The 19,686-nt window shown below is 41.9% G+C and overlaps 1 protein-coding gene across 1 annotated transcript in view; it reads right to left on the minus strand.

Annotated features, from left to right (window-relative positions):
* The window catches only part of LOC140950355 (tripeptidyl-peptidase 2-like), a 36,113-nt gene that overhangs the window by 5,031 nt on the left and 11,396 nt on the right, over nt 1-19,686 (minus strand). Inside the window, exons 14-36 of the mRNA XM_073399562.1 lie at nt 19,324-19,375; nt 19,007-19,047; nt 17,719-17,756; nt 17,496-17,561; nt 17,299-17,407; nt 16,313-16,408; nt 15,653-15,714; nt 15,392-15,468; nt 13,845-13,951; nt 12,992-13,146; nt 12,661-12,777; nt 11,106-11,203; nt 10,012-10,108; nt 9,208-9,345; nt 8,800-8,844; nt 7,855-8,051; nt 6,722-6,800; nt 5,440-5,532; nt 4,479-4,534; nt 3,674-3,770; nt 2,844-2,900; nt 1,396-1,469; nt 388-436 (exon numbers count right to left, since the gene is read on the minus strand). Of these exons, the coding sequence (XP_073255663.1) occupies nt 388-436; nt 1,396-1,469; nt 2,844-2,900; nt 3,674-3,770; nt 4,479-4,534; nt 5,440-5,532; nt 6,722-6,800; nt 7,855-8,051; nt 8,800-8,844; nt 9,208-9,345; nt 10,012-10,108; nt 11,106-11,203; nt 12,661-12,777; nt 12,992-13,146; nt 13,845-13,951; nt 15,392-15,468; nt 15,653-15,714; nt 16,313-16,408; nt 17,299-17,407; nt 17,496-17,561; nt 17,719-17,756; nt 19,007-19,047; nt 19,324-19,375 (2,000 nt within the window). The remainder of the gene's footprint in view (nt 1-387; nt 437-1,395; nt 1,470-2,843; nt 2,901-3,673; nt 3,771-4,478; nt 4,535-5,439; nt 5,533-6,721; nt 6,801-7,854; nt 8,052-8,799; nt 8,845-9,207; nt 9,346-10,011; nt 10,109-11,105; nt 11,204-12,660; nt 12,778-12,991; nt 13,147-13,844; nt 13,952-15,391; nt 15,469-15,652; nt 15,715-16,312; nt 16,409-17,298; nt 17,408-17,495; nt 17,562-17,718; nt 17,757-19,006; nt 19,048-19,323; nt 19,376-19,686) is intronic.

A 19,686-nucleotide genomic window follows, 5' to 3' on the forward strand; every position in this document is an offset into this window, starting at 1 on the left:
AAATTTTACGCGCGTGAATAAAATAGAGGCAATGTATGGAAGGTCACGCGTAAATGTAAAAGTTGACCCCGTTCAAATTTAACATTTTCGCGTGACCTTCCATACACTGCCTCTATTTCATTCACGCGCGTACAATTTACATGCGTACTTATGTGAAAGTTACGCGACAATGGAAATCTATCCTTACACTGATTGCCGAGCGGCGAACGACGAAACTGCAAGCCGCGAGAAGCGAGGGCGCAAATTCGAGAGGCCCTCGTTTTTTGCACTTTCCACACACTGTTTTTTTTTACTACACCGCTAACATTCAATAAAACAGGGTGTATGATGAATACGCAATCAACAGACTCATAAGATCTTATGATCGAACTTTTATGCCAACTTTACCTTACGACATAACGCTTCCACAAGCGCAGCTTTCTGGTTCTCCTTCTCACTATTAAAGACAGAATAAAACAGGAATCAGAATTTGTAGGCCGCAAGAGAGCAGAGGACTCAATTCATCACCCCCCCCCCCCCCCCCAAAAAAAATACGCTTAACAGGTATTATAATACACCCTTTAAACGCTGAAAGCTAGAGTTTTTTACTCAAGTACAAACAGTATACGACAACAAATCCCCAGTTTAATAAATTGTGGACAACTGGAATAAATCTAAAATGAAAAATGAAGCTGCTTTCCTTCTCGTGACCACGACTACGTTAAATTTCTTCGAACAAAAGAAAGTTTTTTTATTACTTGGAGAGTTCAACTCCCACAGGATTGAAATGGTACACCGTTACACCGTTATTTTCAGCACACCACAATGGACGACGAAGTCTGCTACACAGCCGTTTTAGTGTCGTCACGCAACGCTCCTCCCCACTAAAGCGTTGCGTGACGAATCTAAAAACGGCTGTGTAGCAGACTACAGACGACGTGACTTCACTTGAATTCGCTCGTTTACAGCAGACGCTTGTAACCTTAGCATTTTAAACTAAGTTGTAACAGATTCGTCAAAGAGTCATTTTCATTCTTTAAACTTGAAATTCATTACAACATTGGGTCCCAAAGATCATATCATCATGATATCATCATACATCTCTCACCTCAACGGTTTTTTCTCACACTGAAGAAGGGTCATAAACCCAAAAAGTGTGTGTTTTTTTTTTTCAATCATTTGCGATGTTGGCTATTTCTTTACCGAATATCAGCTCATCAGCTACCTCTTCCTCAACCGAGGCCTCCTTGTGCCACCAGGAGGTTGGGGAAGGGATGGGAAAGACAGCGCGCAGGGAACGATGGGAATGAGAGAGAGAAAGAGGCACTCACGCATTTGCGTTCTTCTCACCGTCCCTCGCGCGCGGAGTAGTAAGATCATTCGTTAAAAACAGTATACAAACATGACGAAGAGTACCTTTTGATGGTGGCGGCATCTGGGCGTAGATCAGTTTTCATGCCGTAATAGCTGGATAGGTCAACTCGGTCTATCTAAACACGGATGGGACAAAAACGTCGCTCAATCAGTTAAGACCTTAAAATAAACCGGTTTTCGTTGTTGATTTAGTTCTGCATCGCTATGCTTTGTGATTCTTACAAAGGGTGGATAGAGCAATCCACCGCTATCCAGTAGATAAATATACACCAACTGCGTCAACCGCTGGATAGAAATTTATCCAGTGGACAGCAATTTCCTCCTTTTGAACAATTGGAAGCCTGGTACCAACTTTTCAACGAATGAAGAGGGAAAATGAGACTGAGTTTGGCGCAAACTTCAGCGCGTTTCTCGCACTTCTTGCCTGCTATTGTACCAAGCTTTTTTCAAGATATGAGATATCATTCGTTCGTTCATAATTAATTTTGTTTTGCCTAAACGGCACCGAAGTGAACCAGCCCCACTCGGCTGGTCAGTCGAACAAACAATTATTGCAAGAATATCAGGGGCCAAGTCAAGGTGCTTCGCCTGTCCCTTGGTTAATTTGGGTCTGACTTGCATGAAATCTTTTTTTGTTTTTGTTGGGGGGCGGAAGGTGGGGGTAATGTTTCATGGCACGTCTCACATAAAGAAGGTAAGATGATTAATGTAAATAAAAGCGCAGAAAATCGACGTTGCGATGATGCCGAAACGTCGACGTTTTAAGCTTCTATTTACATGTTTCTTTTTCACTAAATCACTGTTGATCAGAAGATGATTAATATCCCCAATAGAGCCAGAACGAACTAAAAGTCGACCGCGTTTCCAAAAGTGTGCATAGCAAAGTTAACAGAAGGGTAACTAGGCTTGCATTCGGATTTTCGCAATCATATTTCAGCCTGACTTTAAGCCGTATCTGGGTATTAGGTGTCTAGGCTCCAACTAATTCCTTTCGTAAGCCTGAAACTGCCGTCCCATTCACACTAAAACTTAAACATGTTTAAAAGCTGCTTAGTTACGAAACGCGTTAAAGTTCATTTGAATTCTGTGTAAAAGCATGTGTTCTAGTTTTCTGCTACTGTTTTCTGTTTTTAAAACCTACAATCATGGACAAAAGTCTTGGGACACTTTTGCGTTTCTGGGACATTTTCCAATGCACACAGGTCCAACCCCTCCCCTCACCCCGCAAACGATGTTGGACGCGTGTATCCAGAATTTTTTCTGAGTTTCAAGTTTGTATAGGGTGGGGGAGGGAGTGCTGCAAGAAAATTTCGAAAAGGATGCACTGTTTTTGGAGGGAACCGAGAAATGACAGAAAAATATGAATACTGGAGTACTATCCCAAGGACTTTTGTCCAGGATTGTAGTTTGAACAATGACACATGTTTAGTTGTGTGAATGGGGCATAAATTATATTTGTGGTCGTATCTATGTCATATCTTTGGCCTTACCAACTGTACGACCTTCTCCGCTGCATCTATTATTTGTGGAAGTCTTTTAAGGCGTTCCTATATAAAAGGAATTTGAAGAGAAAAACATACTTTCAACGCATCACGATAGAATCAGATAAAACTATAGTAGAGGAGACTGGTTATGATAGGTAGTAAAAATCAACAACAAAAATGACGGTGAATTTTGTTCAGAAATTGTGAGGGACTAAATTAAGGCGGCGATTTTATTGGTCAGTAAGATCAAAATGCTAGGAATCATTCTGATCATTTTCATCTTACTGACCAATAAAAAAAACGCGGCAGGATTAGCTCAGTCGGTAGAGCGCTTGACGATAGAGCGGAAGGTCGTTGGCTCGATTCCTGGGGCCGGACCAATACTCAGGGTCTTGTAAAATAACTGAGAAATGAAGTTACTCCCTTTGCACTGTAAGCGGCCAGACCTTAGCGTGGCTCGGATGACCACGTAAAATGGCGGTCCCGTCTCCAGTTGGAGACGTAAAATTGGTGTCCCCAAATGGTACTTCCGTGCTAAATACCTTGACAATAATTTTTTAAAATAGCAATCCGAATGCTATTAAACGTTGTGCACCGTCAAGTCTACATAAACATATAACAATGGAGTCTGACGGGCTTCATAACCATTTCTCATCACTACTAACTATGACAACACCATGTACTGTTTCGTGGTGGTAAGAATTTGACGAAATTCCTTCGCAGTTGTAATTTGAGGGCGTAAGGGAGCGTGTGGAACTACCGGGCGTTCTTGCTAATGAATAGAACTTCAACCGACGTTTCCTGGAAAATTAAGCAAACATTTACATAATCCATACCTTGGAATTATCTAAGAACTGGAGTCTGGCAACATAGAGCGGTAAATGGTCAGGATATTGTTCTTCCAACTCATCACAGAGGCTAAGATCGTCAAGTCTGAAGGAAAAAGGAGGATGGATTAAATGGAAGATACCGGCTACAGTGGTCTGCGTGGAAGGCGTCCGAAAAGGAAGGGGAGAAATCGGGCGCGCGATGGAGAGATCCCTCTCTCGCACAAGTTTGAGGTACTCTCGACTGATAAGTAATTCTCAAAAAGATTAGTCCTAAGGAGACCCATACTGAAATTGTAGAATCGTTTCTTCCTACACAGCTATTTCCTTTATGGAGGTGAGTGGATCGTCGCGTGACGACACAAAATAACGGCTACGTATGAGATTAATTACTAAGGGGGAGGTGTAAAAGAATTGAAGAATATAGTAGACATTTACACCAACCACCCAGGTGGAATTCTTGTGCATAAACATAATACTATAAAATTTGACGTGGTGGCAGAACAACCCGCCACAAAGTACTATCCAAATCAGCTGAACAGACTAAAAAGTTGTAGAAAAATTGCACTGCCTCAAATTACGGTCCATCTTTTCCAAAGCTTCCCAAAGGGAATGGCGCAAACCATTTGACTTTCCAACCGGAATTTCCGGTTTTTTTCCGAGTAAATGGTAAGTAACCCCAGTGTAGGAAAAATATCTCAGGGGAAAGGGGAAAGGGGACAGGGGAGGGGAGGGAGGGGGGGGAGACAGTGAGGGCGCGGTTTGTTGAGACCCAGCCTAAGAAGCATATTCGCTATGTTAATACGAGACTTACTTTGGTATCCAGGATATTTTCAGGTCTCTCATTGCTTCTTCGAACTGCTGTTTGGGCTGAAGTTAATACAAAAACGAAAACTAAACAAGGTCTTGCCTAGACACAGCTTGCATGAAATATCTAAATGAACGATAATGTCCCAATACAGAAAACAATGAAGCCCTACAAAATTTTATTGTGTGACCATTTGAACGTTTGTACATGGTGGTATTTAGTTATTGTGTACTGTTTAAAAAACGAGCAGGAATGTATTATCAGGTTTTAAAAACTCGAGGCGAAGCCCAGAGTTTTTACACCTGACAATACACGACTGCGCGTTTTTTGAACGGCTTCAACATCTCTAATATAGATCAACTCATTCTTGCACTAAGATTTGGATTTGGGGGGATTTTCGTCTAAAACATTGGACGAAAAGTTTTGCCGTGTCTTTATCAAATATAAACACACTCATTAAACATTAATCTCTTTTGTTATTCTTTATGAATTATGAATTGGTTTTTGAAATAGTTTTAACTTTTGAGTCTGTGGATGAAATCCTATTATGTGACCATTCAAATGAAACCTCTTCAACAGTACTTTCACGTGACACTATTATTTTGAGTCTGTGGATGGAATCCCATTGTGTTATCATTCAAATGAAACCTCTTCAGCAGTACTTTCACATGGTACTATTTATTTAGTATGTAGTTCTAACTTTTGAGTCTGTGGATGAAATCCTATGGTGTTACCATTCAAATAAAACCTCTTCAGCAGTACTTTTACATGGTACTATTTATTTAGTATGTAGTTCTACCTTTTGAGCCCGTGGATGAAATGTTGGGGTGTGGCCATTCAAACGAAACCTCTTCGACAATACTTACACATGGTACTAGTTGTTTAGTACGTAGTTGTAACGTCACTCCTGGTAATGAAATGGTTGATGACAAAGCATTTCAGTATAAAAAAACCAACAGTTTCATACCTGCTTTTCTTCTGTTTTTGCATTTTTGTCAGCTTTGTTGTTATTCTGCTTACTTGGTGTCGCAGGAACAATGAACTGAAGCGGGTAGGTACACTGAATTGGCAAACACAGAGAATTAAAAACCAAAAGACTGACCCCTTCATCAAAAGTCATGGTGGACAATGAGATCAGGGGACCCACAAGATCAGGAAGGGGGGGGGGGGGGGGGCGAGGGGCAGTAGGAACGCAAGATCATGGGGGGCTACGAGAACCAGGGGGAATATCAAATCAAGGGGAGGTAGAATCAAGGGAACAGAAAAAGGAGGACGACGAGAACCAGGAGAACCACAAGATCAAGGAGGGATCAGTAGGATCTACAGAGCCACAATATTATGAAAGACTACAAAAACCAGGGGCACCCCAAGATCAAGGGGGACCGATAGGACAACAAGATCATGGGGGACTAGGAGAACCGGAGGGAATATCAAATCAAGGGGAGCAGTGGGATCAAGTGAACAAAAAAATTCATGGGGGACCACGAGAACCAGGAGGAATATAAAGTCAAGGGGGACCATGAGAACCAGGGGAACCACACGATCAGGGGGAACCAGTAGGGCCTAGGGAACCACAAAATCATGGAGGACTATGAGAACAAGGTGAACCACAAGATCACGTGGGACCAGTAGGAACACAAGAATATGGGGGATTACGAGAACCAGAGGAACTACAGAAACCAAGGGCAGCTAGTAGGATCAAGGGAGCAAAAAAAAATTCATGGGGGACCACAAGAACCAGGAGGAATATCAAATCAAGGGGGGATCGTATGAACCAGGGGAACCACAAGATCAAGGGGGATCAGTAGGAACACAAGATCATGGGGGATTAGGAGAACCAGGGGAACTACAGAAACCAAGCGGGGCAAGTAGGATCAAGCGAACAAACAAACCATGGGGGACAACGAGAACAAGAGAACCGGCAAGTGGGGCTGAGGGAACCACAAGACCATGGGAGACTACAAGAACCAAGGGAACCTCCAGATCACGGGGGACCATGAGGACCAGAAGGACTCTAAGAAACAAGGAAATTACAAGTATCACAGAACCAGGGTGACATCGAGGGCTAATGGAATCACCTCTCCTATGAAAACATTTACTAAACTTACGTTTTTAGGGTTCTCCTTAATGAAGCTCAACCTCGTTCCCAGGGTTCTCTCCTACCCGCCCTACGGAGCGAGAGAGGGCGGAGAGAGGCTCCGTAGGGCAGGTAGGAGAGAACCCTGGGAACGAGGTTGAATGAAGCTTACCGCTTTTTTCCCGTTGTCATTTTTAACAAACGAAAGTGTTCCTTTAAGAATGTGACCAGATTTTGCAGCCTTTGGAATCCTATATTGAAATGGAAAGTAGACTTACACGATGTTGAACAGAATTAAGTCAAGGTAATTTTCGTATTATAGATATTTAACGCATAAGCTTGTCCCAAGCTGTGAAAATAGTGACGTGAATGCGATAAAGAACAAAGACTGCCAAGACACCACTCGTCAGTGGCTCAGTTAAAATAAGAGGAAGACTGGGATTTAAGGCTCATTCCTCAATTTCTTTTCCCAAAAGGGTTTTGAAAGCGTTTGATTAGCAGAACAAAATTTTATTATCCAACTAGGCACTCCTTATCCTCAAGGAATCAACGAAAACTTCAACTAATTTAACAGTAGTGCAGCCGCACCACGATATATAAGCTACACACACACTAGGTTTTGGATCTTATTACGGTGGCCAGTTGTTGCTTGAAAAGTTCACTTAATAACACCACTTTATGTAACTGGAAATGAGCAGATTTGAGAGAGAGGTAGCGGAGTGAATTTTAAAGTAGCTGACATTTTCATCAATTTGCAGCAGGATACATTTAGCGTGTCCCAGCTTTTTTTTGGGGGGACTGTGGCTCTAATGTACCCTTTCATGGTACAAAAACACCTTGCTGGAGGGCAAACAATGCAGCGCGACCTTGAAAAGAGAGGAGATTAGCTCAACTTTTAAATGACGTAATCTCTTTGTTTTTCTAGCCCCAATGCGTCATGTGCCATCTAGCAAGTAGCCTGCGAGTAAGTTCTCCGGGGCGTTCTGGCGGCGGGACGGGAAAAGGAAGGAAGGAGAGCTTGCAACTAAACGTGAAAAACACATGAAAGCACGCGCACGCCAAGGGTAATGACGTCATTACTAATGTCATTTCCGCCAATCAGCATTTCGCATCGACTTTTTCGATGCAGATATTCAAATTCCAGAGACGTAGTTGCAAGATCTCCTTTCTTTCCCGCCTCACCCCCAGAGCATCTCGGAGAGCTTGCTCGCAGGCTATTCAGCAACGTGTTTTTGTTTCGTGCAAAGGGTCCATTAGTCCTGTTATGGGAGAAAAAACGACAAGAAAACTAATATTATTTCTCACTTGTCATCCACTAGGGGTAAAATGTAAACAGGACAGCGAACGCCAGCACGAACTGTGCATGAGCTGAACTTGCTGGATTTCATGGAAGCTAGACGCGAGGAGTACGTGTCCAGAGTGATAGCAGGTGATAGTTTCTGCTCTATTAACACAACTGTGTCCTTGAGTTTTTCTAGTTGATCTTTGTTGTCATGGCGGACCTAAAACAATAAAAATGCACAGCGGAAGTGGGCTTCCAGACTTACAAAATCGAGGCCACAGTTGTCACACCAGGCCAAGCAACACAGGGAGAAAATAATACCAAAATAAGCCAGTAAGAACTGTTGCTCGTTAGACTACGAGCAGTCTCTTTTTTTTCTTATTCCGTTGAGCGAAACGCGCGAGATACTAATATGACCACGCGCGTGACAGTCTGAAGCCCTTGTTTCTCGCTTCCCGCGGCTTCGTCAGTTGATGCTTGCGCGGGCGTGCACTCCCCTTACTAATTCAGAAGAAAAACAGAGACGCAGTCTAGTGGCTCGTAGGGAAGCACTTTCCAGAATCTAAAACGCCGCCCAAAAACTTCCCAGACGCCAAATTCTGAGACGTGTTTGGATTCTGGGGTGTATTTGGATTCTGGAAATTGTTTTTGGATTATGGTGCCAAGGGCGGAACAACAGCAACGAGCGTCAAGCGCGCCGAACTGCAACTGATGTTGAGCGCATGCGGTGCAAAGCGCGCGAGAACTGCAACTGGTATCGAGGGTGGGAAACCAGGAATGGGTGCTATCGGGAGTCAACTGCAGCTGGAAAAAAAAAATGCGTTGTGAAAAATAATGATAACCTTGTCGAACATAAACAGAGTTTCAGTTATCTATGAGGCGAAATGGGGCAGAACACATATCTCGTACAGGAGGTTTTAGCGAATGAAACAGTGCTATTTTTCCACAAAAATGTCTCTGTTGCCTACCTGGAGCTTAAGGACGTAGTCTCCCTTTTCTACCTTGACTGTGTACTGAAAAAAATATGGATAAACACATAACGAATAAAGATTATTTTTCTAAACTCAACAGATATTAGAATCCTTTTCCCTAGGTCCAACAGTCAGAGCTGCTGATAGCCTAAAAGGGGGATAGTATTAGAACAATTCACTAAAATTGTGTTCTACTTTGTAAAGAAATCAACTAGTTTACAGTGATAGGCCCTTGGCTGTTCACAGTCACGTGGCCTGCTTAAGGCAAAATAAAAATAAATAAAAAATAAATGAGAGTTACGACTTAAACAAAACCAGAGTTGGACAGAGCATAAGAAAATTAGCTGTAAAGCTAATTTTAGGCAATTGCTCCAGCCCCATCCCATGGTATCCAAGAATTCCTACCCGGTCAGGAAATGCATCTCCGCTTCCCAGCAGCCGTTTGTTTGAGTCATAAAGCATCCATAGTTGTGATTCGTACTCAGATTCATACAACAAATCTGACAAATACGTGACATTAGGACTGATGTCGCCTGCCTTGGACTGAAAAGAGGGAGAAAATAAAAGCATTAAATTGAACATTTTACTGCGAAAAACAAAAAATAGATAAATAAATAACAATCTCCATTTCCACATAAAAAACGGAACGTCTTTTTCCGATGATGGATCTTAAGTATCACCACAACTATTTTAACTACTGTAACAGTTTTTATTTTTATTCTCTCAACTGGGTCGGGAAGGGCATTCACGGGATCCCAGAAATGTTAACGGGATACGGGATGTGCAACACGGAAAGCGGGATTCCCAAAAATTTTGGTACGGGAAGCGGGATTGCAGAAGAAAACGGTATTCGCGATAGCACTGACAGATGTTCGGGATTCGGGATGGTCGTGAAAAGGAGCGGGACTGCGGGATCATCGGGAAGGGTATTCACGGGATCCGAGAAACGTTAACGGGATACGGGGTTCGCTACCCGGAAAGCGGGATTGGGAAAGAAAACGGTATTCGGGATAGCGATGAAAGATGTTCGTTATCCGGCATAGTCGTGAAAAGGAGCAGCACTGCCGGATCAGGAACCCCTTTTCCAGACTCTGGCAATTCATTATGCAAACAAAACGCTCACCACTACTAAAAACTGGAAATTCTATTCACTACAGGTAGATGAGGAAGGAAGAAATTGCAGTCGGAAACTTTCATGCTCTGACTTACCTGATGGAAATTATAAGTGAGAGTTGAGGAATAGATTTGCCGCCCATTTGGCAAGACATCTCTTGAACCAAGAGCGGTAATCTTGTATTCTGATGGCCTGAATACAGAAAGAAAAAGGTGAGAAATGAGACAGCTAAAGTCACCTTCATCCAGTAACTTCTCAAATAAATCAAGCTCTCGAGTCATGGATTCTGATGTTGCTTGACCATCTCACGTAACCGTTGTTACCGAACGCCCTTGCTCACTCGCGCGCCGATAAATTCACGGCGTGGCCAAATGGCTGACACGCCAATGGCATGCCTCACGGACGTAATCTAACCTGGGTTAGTAACGTCTACGAATCAGCGCCGATGCCTACTTCCTTTTCGCGAAGGGTCGATGTCACCACTTGTAACCAAGCCTTTAGTTCTGATGGATGTAATATATTCCTTTCATTAAGTTACAATAAGGCAAATAATACGTTTTTGAATAGTCTTAGAAAGAACGAAGTTGAAGCCCAAGTTAAATTTACGTTAAAAATTATGGAAAGGGCTAGGGTCACCTGTTATTGATGTAACAGTTAAGAAAGACAGATTGCTAGTGTATGTACTTAATTTTTTTCGGAATTTCGGCGGGTCGGTGTGGTAGTGTAGTGGTAAGGGAGAGAGATTAGGATACGAAAGGTCTGGGTTTGAGGTCCACGTAGGTTCGACCCTGAGTTGCGATTTTCTTTCTTTTTAATAGAAACGCTTTCAATAACAGGTTAAAAATTTTCTATGTGTCTTAAAAATGGCAGCATCCGTTTACGAAAGGGACAACTGCGGCGCCCATATGCTTGCTCTGTGCCCCCAACTGACTTAACGAATTACTGGAAATGCGTTTCGAATTTCTCTTGGACCTGAATGGCAAATTGACACTGGCATTTTTAACTGGCCGATAATGACCAGCACTCAAATCCTGGTACACATGTGGGGACTAGGACAAGGATTTAGGCGCTGTTTCTCAGACGGACTTAAGCAGAGGTTTAGTTTCTTCTGCGGCGCAGGCTTACACGCCCTTTCTAAAACGTCTCACTCGTTCGATAAACAACAAAGAGAAAGTCTGAAGCTTCTTACCTAACAGGCTGGGCGTGTGTTTTGAGCGACACTGATGGCGATATTTCCTCATCTCTTAGCGTTGCTTTTATATCCACACGACAAACTTTTGACGCTTGCTACAAAGACGAAAGAATGTAAATTTTCAATTTGAGGTACTAGAGATAAATTTAGGATAATGGGTTTATATCTCCGTCTGTATCTGATTACCGTTATGTAAGTAAATGCCTCTATTGCACCGTCTTACACCCTGCCTGCGCCTGCGACATGCCAGTGGTTAAGCCATAAAGGTGGGTAGTTAATTGATATATGATTATTATTGAGTACCGAGATATATACTTGCTTTTATAAAATAACTAAGATAGTACGCGCGCTCTGATTGGCCGAGAGCAGTGTTTGCATGAGAGTATGTAAACATGGTTGTGGCGTCAAGTTGTTTGGTTTTTCGCGCGCTAATCACGCAAGCACAAATTTGAAAAAGTTTTCGAGTTCAAAACTCAAAAAGTTTACTTTATTTACCCATTCCTTCGTCGGCTGAAACTTGGAAAATCGTTACAAAGAAGGTGTGTACATTTTTCTTGGCTTAAGCTGACCGTTTTAAGCGAGAAAAATCCGTATTTTGCAAAGCATCTTTTTGCAAAACAAGAACTGATTACGCGTGCAAGACTTCGTGGACAAGATTTTGCGACTGGTAAGAATTTCTCTTTTAATCAGTGCCTTACAAAGAGTTTTGCGTTTTTTTCTCGGGAAAGTTATTTTATAAAAGCAATAGAAAACTTTTTTCCTGTGTTTGCGTAGCCTGATATAAACACTTGAGGCGTTGGGAGAATTCTCGACAGTTATGCAAACCCTCGACTTCGTCTCGGGTTTGCATAACTGTCTCGAATTCTCCCAACCCCTCTCGTGTTTATATCAGGCTATGCAAACATGGAAAACGTTTTCTATTGCTTAAATGGTGTTGCTTGAGCGTCTTGGCCTACTTGCCGCTGGTCGGGTATTTCCGAAAATAGTGAGTATAAGCGAAGGCGTTTTGGGGTGACGCAGGTCAACCGGAAGTGAGACCTTTTCGCCTTTAATATTCCTTGACGCTAACAAAATTGTATTGCGAAAGGTCTTTGCTCTTAAAGAGACGATTTACCACAAAACACTTAAGGCAAAACCACCTCCCAAGAATGCAAGAAGTTCACTTCCGGTTGATGTGCGTTGCTCAGAAACGTCTTTTCTTATGCTCCCTAATATAAGAAATTTGGCAGAATCACTGAAGTTTCAGGGTGATAAGTAATTAGCAGGAAGGGAGTAAAACAGGCCAAAATCGACTAACCTGAGATCAGGCTCTATTTTCGTTTCGCTTGGTAAATAACATTCCGCCGGCATGGCGATAGCCGTTAGAGAGAATGTATGAGAACCGCTCAAATTGGGCCTGATCTCAGGTTAAAAATCGACATAAGCTGTTACTGCCTGAGTATGATCAATAACGAGTTAGTGTCTCAAACCATACTTTCCGTAGCATCCCTTCACCTGACTCTCATATTTCCATGAAATTCAACCATTACCACACTGCCCTAAGAGCACTTACCAACGTTATACTGTTTTCACTGGGTGTAACTCCGTGAAATGTTACTTTTCTTTCAATACTGCATTCTCCAAGACTTGCCCACCATCTAGCCGTACACAGCTCTAACGTCTCGCCACCCTTAATGGAAAGCATTGTAACTTTAACGATAACAGCTAATACTACTAATTCAATGAATAAATTTTGTACATCATTGTAAATTTGTTATTTTAGATAAGCGACAGTAAACTTAAAGAATTTAAGGTTCAGGAAGTTTTTGCATGCCTCTTCGTTGAGGTAAATAATATTGAAGTACAAAAGCCTGGGTTAGCATCCGTTGTTTTTTTAATCTTACCTTCACTGCAAAAGTCAGAGTTTTCTCTCCAAGTGGCGCGAGCGTGAAAAATTGAAAGAATTCTTGTTCCTTGAAAGAGGAAAGAGGAGACAATTGCACAGTGTGGAGAAGGAAGCGGCCATTAACCTCATTCTCTAGGCTTGATGCTGAAAACTCTGTTGGATGTAAAGCATATTTGAAGAAAGGGCATTTAGATCCGCAAGTTTACCGCTAACTGCGACCACCTCGCAGTTGTTGTTAAGCTTTAGAGCTTTCAGCGGGAAACAGTCGGATATACAACATCAAATTGCGTCACCAAACTTTGTAAACTTCTGATAGCAATAACGGCGAGGAAAAGGCACGAGTCAGAATAATGGGTCATTCATGAAATAATTTCTCTACTATTGTATTTGAAAAAGAAGTCAGTCAAAAGAAAATTTATTCTAATTGACACACCCATGCTTGCACAAATTAATGTCGAAAATAAAATAAAAAATACAATAATATTCTCCTGATACTGGACATGACATCTTGCTGAATATAGGACAAAGAAAACATTTGAGTCACCGAAATCACGACCCTCCAGGAACTAGGTGAATGGTATAAAACTGAGCTACGGGAGACTTGTGGCGAAATATGCACAGACCCACCTCACGTTACGTCTCGCCTTCTGAGGTTAATCAAATGGACGAGAGAAGCCTGGCACCCAAATTCCCTTTCGCTTTTTTTCGCGCACCCCTTTTTTTGTGACGTCATTGAATGCTACTGAGCAGGAAACCATTTTCCCGCCAAGGGCCTGAGGGCTTAACTGGGCTGCGATAACTTAAGGGTGGCTATGATCTCTTGGTATATTCTTTTAACATTTATGTATTACCTGCCCAAGTAGCTCCGTCTGGAACTTGAAGAAACGTCCTATGCACTTGACCGGGTTTAAACTTCATTTTTTCTAAGTCGTACGTGTAATGATTAACGTCACATATTCTGTGCAAAAAAAAAAAACAATTGATAAGAAATTAATTACAGTAACAGAATGAGATTTTTAAGTAACAGGCGACCTGTTCCTCGAGTCCCCCTAATACGCGGTGGGGAGGGGGAAGGCATTGGAATATTTTATCTTGGCCCTGAAAATAAAGTGGTCCTCAAGGGACTATGTTACGCTATTTGCTATCTCTTTAAAAAGCTAATATATAGATTTAGCCAGGGCTAAAAGGGAAGCTCTCGATACTATTTACAGTTTGCTCAAACAAAATATATAATCGTGTAATGCTAAGCGGTGAAGGCGACGCCGGAGAACGGTGAAAAGCAACAATTAGCAAAAAAGGAACTTCGCACGTGCAGTAAAATTTTTTTGTACATTTTATTTTTGCACAAAATAACCTCGAGTCGTATTTGGTTCGCCATACCTATTGATTAATTTATTTTACATTGGTATGCCTGTGGTGCGGACGGACGGACGGTGAAACGCACGGTCACGTTATTACCAACATGTCTCGGATGGGTAGATTACCACATTTTCTTAGGTATGGGGCTATGCTCGCGAGCGCCTCGCGAACGCTTGGAGCTCCGCTAAAAACGAGTCTTTGCATCAATTGAATTCCAAAATAATGGTCCAGTTTTGTTATTTTAGACTACCGTATTTTTTCTCTTATAAGGCGCAGCATTTTTTCAACGAAATTCAGCTTGATAGCTCTAAATCTGTTGTAATTTCGGGGTGCGTTTTATAACCGAGTATCTTCGCGCAACGAAATAAAATCGATTCAAAAGCTCCACATTGTCTTGAGCACAGAAGTGACCTAAAACAGCAACAACCCCATGACATAGACTTTTTGAACGTAAAAGTACAGTCGAATCCCAGTAACCCGAACCCTCTATAACTCGAACCTCCCGCTAACTCGAAGCAATTTATATTTCCCTTCAGATCGTTTTCTGTATAATTTTACTCTCAATAACTCGAACTCCCGATAACTCGAACTTTTTTCTATTTCCCTTGAAGGTTCGAATTATCGGGAGTCAACTGTACTTGTTTGTATTGCCTTTGAAACCCTACCCTGCGAGCACAGGTTTAACTCTTGCAGGGTTCTCAATAGAAGGCGGCACCCGGCGATTGATCGCCGCTTACTTTGGGATTTATAGCCGCTTACTTTGTGTTTAGGTCGCTTTTCTTTGCTTTGTTTTGACACCTCTGGCTTTGCTGAAGAGCCTCCTACTTTATCAGTGATCACCTCCTACTTAAAAATCTATTGAGAACCCTGGACTCTTGCATGGGTTTTAGCGTTTACCATGTCGTTCGCGTGGCTTGTTTTTAGCGTAGTTGGTTTGTTTACGCCATGTGAGTTTGCGACTCCGTAAACGCTAAAAGCCATGTAAGAAGGAAACCTCTGCTCGAAAGGCATTGAAAACCGAATATCAAGGAAAAGTTACCTGTCAGGAATAATGACTGTAACAGGAACTCTGAAGAGTGGTCCTCGCTGTGGACACTTAACATCGTAAGCACACACCTAAAAAGGAAAGTCAGTAAAGTCTTGATCCATTTTATTATATCACTTCAGAAACTCCAGGGAACTAAGATTTCGGGGATTGTTTGGGTGGGAATCAGTAAAGATAATCTCAATGGTCTTTACTGTTGACGCTTTCTTATATCTCAGTCAAAAATGATTCAGTAGAAAGAAGAAAAATCATTACCTCCGCATAGTGAGCACCATGGGACAAGCCACGAGGATCGACTATTACAGCAAAACTGCGAACTGAAAAGGTATTAACAAGCAGCTAGAGTCAAAGTTGTAAGAATATAAATGTTAGACTGAAGAGGTCGAATAATTTATCACCCAGTGCTGACAGTTTCAATTTCCTTTGTCCTTCACACTGAAATATTCTTAAATATCGTAGTGAACTTCCCAGAACCGAAAAAAACAATAGTCGTTGCACACAAGGCGAGTTAAGCAAATTCCTTTGGCTTATTTATGATCATGTTTACAAACCGAGCTGTGGGTAGTTATATTAAGGTTTGCTGTCTGTGTTACTTGCTGTTCGCAATGCATTGTAGGTCACTCCTTTGAATGAAACTTGACATAAACATCTGGTAACGCAGCGTTTGTATGAAGAAAACGGTTGTTCCGGGTAAAAGAGTCACCCACCGACCCTGGCTTTAAAAGGATCACTTGACATCGGGAAGCAAAAGAAGCGGATTTCTTCTTCAAGGTTGTAAGCAGGTTGTGCTTGTTTGCTAACTGCTCATTAATGTTACGATTTGCATGACTGTTTGTTACGAACAAAAGCATTAGTCTACGTTAATAAATAAGGTTTACACTGTTCAGTCTAGAGTAATCTCTTGCATTCACGAACCTGTGTTCATGAGGACAAAATGGTCAGGAACCGTAAGCCAAGACGCAGTACTGATTAAACTCAGGCGGAGATTGAGGCTGATTCTTTCTTCATGACCTGTCAACAAGAAAGAAAAAGAGGGAGGATATGAAAAGGAAGGAAAAAGGAAGGAGAGAAGAAAGAGAAAAGAGGAGGAAATTGACCCTATCCACAACTATGATCAAAAGGAAGATGTGGCAAAGACAACGCAACTTCATCATACGAGAACGCAAAAGCGCGCGAAAAGAAGTGAGCAGGACCCACCTTAGTTTTTCATACGTTTTTTTTTTACGGGAAGGTAAACTGCCCCAACCACCCCCCGCCGCCCCCCCCAACCTCAACCCCCACGAAATTGCCCGAAATTGCCTCCTTTATCCCTCACATTGAAAAATACCACTACTACCACCTTTACTCTGTTCTCTGTATTTGAGCACTGGAAGTGTCTTCCCCCTCCCCCGCCATCTCCTTTTCCTTTTCGTTGTAATGTATACATACATACTATCATGATAAGTCTTTTCTAGCCTTCTGTGTTGTATTGTCTGTGGATATTAGAGACCTTTAGATTCTAAGACGAGAACGACTACGAGAAAGAGATTTTCTCAATACTGAGTATTTCTCGCGCGTGAACAAGCGTCATTGGGAAAACGTGGTAGCCGTCGTCATTCTACTACGAGTTTTAGCGAGAATGTCGTAGTGGCGGAAACGAGTAATCAAATGTTAGAAGTTTTATCATTTTGCGATCCGGAGAGGGCTTAACCTTCTTTAATAAAGATAACAGTACTATAAACTTTTCTGGTGGATCCGACGTACAATGAAGGTTTTCCGGGGTATCTATTTTTTGAGAATACGCGAAAAAACTTTAAGTCAAATCTCGTACTCGTAGTTCTTCTCCTCCTCGAATCTAAAGCTCTCAACTGTCTAGTTACAAAACAAACAAACAACAAAACAAAACTTTGTAAGGAACTCACCTACGTCATCGTCGTAATGTGTTGTGACTGACACAGATTTGGTAACCGGCTTACTTAACTGGTGAGGTTCTCTTAAGTAAATCCCTCTTTGGCCTTCTGAACAGGAAACCTGAATAAAGCAATAACAAAGAATCAAGGGTTGTTTTCTGCTGCCTTAGGAATGAAAAAGGCGATGATAAGCGTTGCACATGACCTACCTGAAATCGAACATCTCTCTCTGGAGAACTGGAATATTCACAGCAATAATCATAAGCTTTGTCAACCTACAACGCACGACAAAGATGATGAAAATCTCGATTTTAGATTCACAGAAGACGCACTTTTACAGTTCTTTTTTAAAGAGTTAAGTCGCGCCCCACAAATTGTCGCCTTGTGCGGTTCAGGCCGTTTTAGGGGTCAAAAGGTGAAAATAAAACAAACCTGAAGAAGACCATGACCTTGAGTGAGCTTATCAAGTCCTGCACAAAAAGAAAACCAAATGATGAAAACACGTCGAGGGATTTTGCTTTCCCTTTGAGGGGGCTACAGTGAGGGTGATGTGGATCACTACTATACGTTTCTGGGAAACTGCCCACCTACCCCTCCCCTAAGCCAACGTTGACACTTCTCACTTAGGGCAAAATGTTGGCTTAGGGGAGGGGTAGGTGGGCATTGACACTTCTCACTTAGGGCAAAATGTTGGCTTAGGGGAGAGGTAGGTGGGCAGTTTCCCAGAAACATATAATAAGGTTTTGGGATAAGGGAGAATAGCGTTAGAAGAAAGAAAAGCAAATTCACCTGTCATGCAGGAAAAATAGAAAATTTTCTGGTGTCGGGAAAGCCGTCTGAATGTCCCCTGTGCTTTTCTGGGCTCAAACACATGATACGAACACAACTTTTCTTTTACAGTCGAATCCCGGTAACTCGAACCCTCTATAACTCGAACCTCCCGCTAACTCGAAGCAATTTGTATTTCCCTTCAGATCGTTTTCTATATAATTTTACCCTCAATAACTCGAAATCCCGATAGCTCGAACTTTTTTCTCTTTCCCTTGACGGTTCGAATTATCGGGAGTCAACTGTATATTAAGGTTAATTAGCCCTCTTTGCCTCAATTGCATTTGAAGAGTTAAAAAGATTTTAAGTCTTGAATCAAGGCATTGAGGTTCAATTATCAAGAAGACAGAGAATAACTAAATTTGCCAACATTTTGGAATAAGGTGTAAACTCAGGGAACCTGTTTCTGCCAGAAACTTTGCACGCGTTTCTACAATCTCTGATTAAAAAGCTGATGTTATCACCAAAGATTGGGAAGTATATTCGACCGACTTCGAACCCAGGCTCTCTCTCATTGGGCAAGTTAGTGATGATGTCATTTGCCCGTGCAAAATGTGCGGGGACATCCCTTGGAAACTGGCCACCTACCCCTCCCCTAAGCCAACATTGTGCCCTAAGTGAGAAGTAAGTGTTAATGTTAGGTTCGGTGAGGGGTAGGTGGGCAGTTTCACAGACACGTATAATGATCCCTCCAATCTGGGTCGACTCGAGGTTGTGTCAAATTACATCGTGGGACTGTTTACTTTTGGGGGACTAATTTTGAACCAGTTTCCTGGGCAACTTCGGAACAGCCGATGAGAGAAGCAGCGTTTCTCATACTAAGTACAATTTTACACAATAGCGCCCCAGTCTGACTCTCATCCTGGCCAATAAGAATCACATTGTACTGTACCTTCTATTTGAAGTGCGGTATTTTCCAGTGCTCTGCGAATGCTGTTAGAAGGCAAATGTGATTTGAGCTTTAAAAACAGCTTTAAAGTTGACTTCTGAGTTTAAAAACGGGCGTTTTGGAGTAAAGAATGCTCTAAATAACGAAAGATTTAAAAAGTACAGTAGATTTTCTTCGGTTCTAAAAAGTTGTCTGTTAGACGAGGAAGGAAATAGGAAAAAAAAAACGCTAGAAGGGGATTGCAACTAATGTGAAGCTAACACTCATGACTATCTAAGAGCAAACTAACGAGCAGCCTAGGAGTAAAGGAATTAGCTCACCTCGGAGGAGAGTATGGGATGGAATTTGCTTTAAGTCCGGAAAGAACAAGCGCTACAAAACAAATGAGAAACAGTAAGTAAAATGCACAACATCAAAGGGAAAGTAAACAAGAAAAGATAGAACCCTTTGAATTATATCGTCCTTTCTTGATTTACTTGTATGCCTGTCAAATCATTATTATACAACGATGCGAATGCTACGGGCGCTGTGATTGGTCGTTGTCTATGCTCTATAGAATACAAATACATAGATGACGTCACGAGAAACTTGTTTTCTTTGAGTATGAAGTTTCAGAGATGTAATGACTGAGTTTATTGTTCACTTAAGAAACGAGAAGGGAGGTGAAGCCGAAATGTGTCCCG

The sequence above is a fragment of the Porites lutea genome, chromosome 10, assembly GCF_958299795.1.
Source record: "Porites lutea chromosome 10, jaPorLute2.1, whole genome shotgun sequence".
Lineage (NCBI taxonomy): Eukaryota > Metazoa > Cnidaria > Anthozoa > Scleractinia > Poritidae > Porites > Porites lutea.